Raw genomic sequence first — 6000 nt, forward strand, 5'->3', positions numbered from 1 at the left:
TTTGACACTGACTTTCTGCATGCATTAAAAAATTACAGTTTTGGTCTCCATTCAAAGCATAGTTTTGGACCAGCAAGGCAAAGAGAGACAGCTGTGTATGCTGTGCTATATTCCACTGGTCTCTCGTTTGAGGGGACACAACTTGCATAGCTCCTCTAAAAACAGCAGAAGTTAATACAGTAAAGAAAAAAGTAGGCCAGGCGCAGTGGCTCACGCCTGTAATCCCGGCAATTTGGGAGGCTGAAGTGGGCGAATCATAAGGTCAGGAGTTTGAGACCAGCCTGGCCAAGATGGTGAAACCCTGTCTCTACTAAAAATGCAAAAATTAGCTGGGCATGGTGGCAGGCACCTATAATCTCAGCTACTCAGGAGGCTGAGGCAGAAGAATCCCTTGAACCTGAGAGGCAGAGGTTGCAGTGAGCCAAGACGCACCACTGCACTCCAGCCTGGGCAACAGAGCAAACCTCTGTGGAAAAAAGAAAAGAAAAGAAGAAAAAAAGAAAGAAAAGAAAAAAAGAAAAGAAAAGAAAAGAAAAGAAAAGAAAAGAGTACCAAAAACCCTGAAAGAGGTTTCTGAGATGAAGGAAAAAAGAAAGCATCAGGAGAAAAAGGAAGTCTATTATAAGAAAATAAAAGAGATCAATTAAAAATTCAGAACCTCGCTGATAAAGATGGTTCAGATAGCTTCCATTTATTAAGGGCATACTATATGTGAGACATTTCATGTATGATCTTGTTCAGGCCTCAGTAAACAATTCTGCAACTTGGAATTACCTTCCCGTCACACATGAAAAACAAAGGCCCAGCAAGGAAAAAAGAAAGTATCTAATAGAAAGAGAAGAGATGGCAAAGCAGAAAGTCAACCACAGGGGTCTCTCTGGTGGCGAAGTTCCATGCTCCTTCCATGAAGTTCACCTGGGAGCCAGAATCTCATTGCCTTCTTCAGGAAGTACTTTCTTTCCTATTTCCCACAGCCACCCAAAGAATACAGTAAGCTGTATTCCTAAGAGAGGAGAGGTGCCAAGGGAGCCTTGGAAACTGGCCGGGGAAACCCAGCATTTAGTTCCTGAGTTTTGTGGCTGCTTGTTAGCTCTTGAGCTAACACAGAGGGCTCAATGACAACAGCCATTTACTCCCAAGAACTTCCTATGTGCCAGGCTCTGTGCTAAGCACTTTAGACATATCTCATTTAGCCTTCACCATCACCCTGTGAAGTAAGCTGTGACATTATTGCCCACCCTATTAGCTAGTAAGTGTTGAATTGGGGATAGGAACCCAACAGCCCAGCTCAAAGAAAGAAGTGTCCCTTGACTCAATTAATTCTACTAAACCCTATTCGTGGAATACCTACTCTGCTCTTATTTGACACCTTGGTGTACAAAAGATGATGAAATGAGTGAGCGTAGCTGCCTCCTAACTATCCAAATACTACAGGCAACCTGGTGGGATATGCTTTGGCTCTGTCCCTACCCAAAGTTCACCTTGAATTGTAGCTCCCACAATTCCCACATGCTGAGGGAGGGACCAGGTGGGACATAACTGAAATCATGGGGTGGGTCTTTCTCATGCTGTTCTCGTGATAGTGAAAAGGTCTCGAGATCTGATGGTTTTACAGAGGGGAATTTCCCTGCGCAAGTTCTCTTGTCTGCTGCTATGTGAGACCTGCCTTTCACCCTCCGCCATGATGGTGAGGCCTCCCCGGCCACATAGAACTGTGACTCCACTAAGCCTCTTTCTTTAAACCATCAATGACAGGTCTCATATACAACAGTGACCCATAAGATTGTAATACCAGATTTTTACTGGAGCTTTTCAATGTTTAGATACACAAATACAATTGTGTTGTAATTGCCTTCAGTACTGAGACAGTAACATGCTGTGTATGTTTGTAGCCTGGGACGAAGACGCTGTTCCATACAGCCGAGGTGTGTAGCAGGCTGTGCCATCTAGGTTTGTGTAAGTGCACTGTATGATGTTCACACAATGAGAAAATCACCTAAGAATGCATTTCCCAAAACATATCCCACCACTAAGAGACACATGACTGTTACTAGCTTTTCCATAAAAACCTAAAGACATAATATATATGTCATATATATTATACATATTTAGTTTAATGTAATATAAATGTGTAATATAAACTAATATAACACATTTTAAAACACACAAGGAGAAAATATATACTTCATGATATATTTTATCTGATATTTTACAAAATATACACTTTATAACCCATTTTTTCATTATGAATAAATATAATCTATGAGCAGGAAAAAAGGAAGTCTGGAAGGATTAACTTCAAAACTTAGGTGTATTTTTTTTTTATTGATTGTCTTTAGTTCCTAAATTTTTTATAATGGCCATTATTTCTGTAGTAAGGGTTTTTGTTTTAAAGCATTAACTTACATACTAAGTCTTACATTCTTTTTTTTTTTTTTGAGACGGACTTTCACTCTTGTTACCCAGGCTGGAGTGCGATGGCGCGATCTCAGCTCACCGCAACCTCCACCTCCTAGGTTCAGGCAATTCTCCTACCTCAGCCTCCTGAGTAGCTGGGATTACAGGCACGCGCCACGATGCCCAGCTGAATTTTTGTATTTTTAGTAGAGACGGGGTTTCACCATGTTGACCAGGATGGTCTCGATCTCTTGACCTCGTGATCCACCCACCTCAGCCTCCCACGGTGCTGGGATACAGGCGTGAGCCACCGCGCCCGGCCAAGTCTTACATTCTTATGAACTAGATCTCAACCTCCTCTTCATCTCATTTCTGAGAAGTTCATTCAGGTCACATCCCTTCGCTCAATAGGCTGAATTAGTCCCACAGAGCTGAAGCTTTTTTCCTCACTCTTCTTAAAGACACAGAAGGAAGACTAACTTCTCCCATGTTCCTTTTATGCAACATCAATGCTTGAGAAAACGTTTTAGGGAACTGAAATCCCACTACAAATGAGCTGCAGCTTTCAGAACCTTAAGGGCTCACCCAGGCCAGCCACCACCACGTCTCCTAGTGAGCCATGACTGCATGTACCACATAGGCAGTGACAAGAAGGGCACCGCCAGGGTGGGCTTCTTTTGTAAATTGCCCAGTCTTGAGAATGTCTTTATGAGCAGTGTAAAAATGGACGAATACAGGTGGCATCATCTCACTCAACCTCTTGGATAAGCAAAAGGGCATGATTGCTCATCATCTCCTGTTTTCCTAAAATCCTCCCCTTTCTTCATTCCTGAGGACCCACAGAATCCCAAATCGCATCCTGCCTGCATGAAGACTCCTGACCTTACTCTGCCTTTTTTACATCTCATCCTCAATTATTTGTGTTCTCTCCAGGTCCCTTTTCAGTAACCACTTCATTTTCCTGGCTAAGGTTTCAATCGGTACATATATGTCTCTGGTCTCTACCCCTCTCCTGAGTCTCATTTAGTCATTTGCTCAATGAATTAGCAACTTAGTGCCAGTCACAATGCCAGGTACAAGGGACAGAGTACTATATGAGATGACCATGCACATAAGACATAACTTTGTCCTCATGTAGCTTATAGTCTAACAGAAAGAGCATGGGCTACCATTTATTATGGACCTACTATGTGCCAGACACTCTACTAGATGTTTTGTAAACATTATCTCTAGGATTCGAGGGCAGAAAGGAGAAGACTGGAGGACAAAAAATAATAATAATAAATAAAGCAATAAAGATTTTAAGGAGAAAATCAACAATTAACAGAACCATCCAGTACAAGAAAATATCCTCAGGTACTTCTTTATCCAAGAAATCCCATCACAGCTATCCTCCACCAAGAGAAATTTATCTTTTATTAATGCTTTGCAGACTGGTTCATTACAGTTGCTCACTCCCAAATGCGCATCGAGCCCAACTGCAGAAGGTGTATCATGAGCATTCTGCTTGATGTTGGTATTTCTCACCTGCAAAGTTGTACTCTGGTCTGAGAAGGGAGAGCTGAAGAAAGTAGTAACAATACTCATGACGATTTCAGTGACGTACTTCTCCAAAATCGAGTCAGCATGTTTCCTGTCACTAGTGTTGTTACAGGCCTGGAAGACAAGTGGGTATGTTATGCATTACACCAAAAACGATGCCAAGACATTAAGAAATCTGCGACCCCCTCCCATGGGTTACTTTTAACAAACGAAAGGTAAAGGCGCGCTGGCCAATATTTCTCCCCTTAAGGAATCACAATAATTAAATATAAATCATGAAAAACAGAGAAGCAGATCAGCTCAGATATCATGGTACAGCATAACAAACCTTAAAATAGGTATGAACCAACAAGGCCACTGCCTTCAACTTTCTATGTGTGTCTGGTCAATCTAAAGCCCCAAAGGGCAGTGAGAAGCACAGTCACTACAGGTGTCTTAAATTTACTCTAAAAGAAAACTGATCTCCTGAGGAATCCGTTCCTCAGCTCTAGACCATGGTGTCCTTATCCAAATAATCAAGACAGTCAAATATATGTCACTGAGGTCCTGTGAGCCTGACCATCTGGAAATCTTTTTTTTTTTTTTTTTTTTGAGACAGAGTCTCACTCTATCACCTAGGATGGAGTACAGTAGCATGATCTTGGCTCACTGCAGCCTCCATTTCCCAGGTTCAAGCGATTCTCGTGCCTCAGCCTCCCAAGTAGCTGGGATTACATGTGCCTGCCACCAGGCCCAGCTAATTTTTGTATTTTTAGTAGAGACAGGGTTTTGCCACGTTGGCCAGGCTGGTTTCAAACTCCTCGATTCAAAGGATCTGCCCACTAAGCCTCCCAAAGTACTGGGATTACAGGCATGAGCCACCACACCTGACCTGATCATCTTCAATCCTACAACACTCTTCCATTCGATTTTAATTGAATTTTAAAATCTTACCAATACACAGCTTGGTTCAAAATAGCAAGCCATGTTTCAGAATAACTGACTATACCAGTTTTGGGGGGAAGTGACACCTTTGATTTCACCTATACTCTACTTAATTCTGCTGCCTAAAATAATATTTGCCAATGAGAGGGTTAGCACATTTTAAAAAATCAAGTTTTATCACTGAATTTATTAGTTCTATAATTTAAGACATAAAATTGCTTATACTGAAAAGAATGAAGTGAAGGACATAAAAATCAAGTGCTCATAAGAGACCTTCATGTTCTGATCTTAATACTAGACGGTCTGAGAACATATTCAAAGAATGAAATTAATAACTGATTTTACAGTATTTCTAAGTAATTTAATGCAAGGATCGGCAAAGTAAGGGCCAGTAATTATCTTTATAAATAAAGTTTTACTGAAACACAGCTATGCCTTCTTGCCATGGCTGCTTTCATGCTAGAAGTACAGAATTGAGTAGTCATGAAAGAGATGAATGGCCCAGAAAGCTGAACATATTTACTATGTGGTGCTTTACAGAAAATTTCACAGAGTACTAATTTAAAGAAATAAAGCAAGCCTGCCATTCCAAGTCAAAAATCCCTAGGTTAATAGGATTAAAAAACTAGGAGGAGTTTGAGATTTTTTTTTAAAATCTGCCTGTGAAACCAACACCTGACCAAATACTACTAAATAGAGTTCTCCCTCAGAAGGAAAATAGGTTCTTGTAGGCTTCTTGCCTCATACTAGTAATTGTACAGTGAAGAGGAAAATACCACATTTTAGGATTCTGCAATGCATCTTTTTACCATCACCATATTTCTGAAATTGGGATGTATCTGACAATTACCTTTTAAAGAATCTTAATCTATCCCCACTACCCCAATTCTACCATCACGTAACTCACATTAAATCTACCCCTCCCACTACCCCAATTCCACCATCACATAACTCATATTAAATCTACCCCCCCACTACCCCAATTCCACCATCACATAACTCATATTAAATCTACCCCCACCCCAATTCCACCATCACATAACTCATATTAAATCTACCCCCCCCACTACCCCAATTCCACCATCACTAACTCATATTAAATCTACCCCCCTACTACCCCAATTCCACCATCACATA

At 41.0% G+C, this 6000-nt stretch overlaps 1 protein-coding gene across 13 annotated transcripts in view; it reads right to left on the reverse strand.

Annotated features, from left to right (window-relative positions):
• ITPR1 (inositol 1,4,5-trisphosphate receptor type 1) overlaps positions 1-6000 on the reverse strand; it is a 354903-nt gene that overhangs the window by 146971 nt on the left and 201932 nt on the right. For all 13 annotated transcript variants that reach the window (XM_017512642.2, XM_037732852.1, XM_017512640.2 and 10 more), the window contains one exon: positions 3925-4053. In XM_017512642.2, coding sequence (XP_017368131.1) covers positions 3925-4053 — 129 coding nt within the window. The remainder of the gene's footprint in view (positions 1-3924; positions 4054-6000) is intronic.

Source organism: Cebus imitator, unplaced genomic scaffold (assembly GCF_001604975.1).
Source record: "Cebus imitator isolate Cc_AM_T3 unplaced genomic scaffold, Cebus_imitator-1.0 Scaffold474, whole genome shotgun sequence".
In the NCBI taxonomy this organism is placed as follows: Eukaryota; Metazoa; Chordata; class Mammalia; order Primates; family Cebidae; genus Cebus; species Cebus imitator.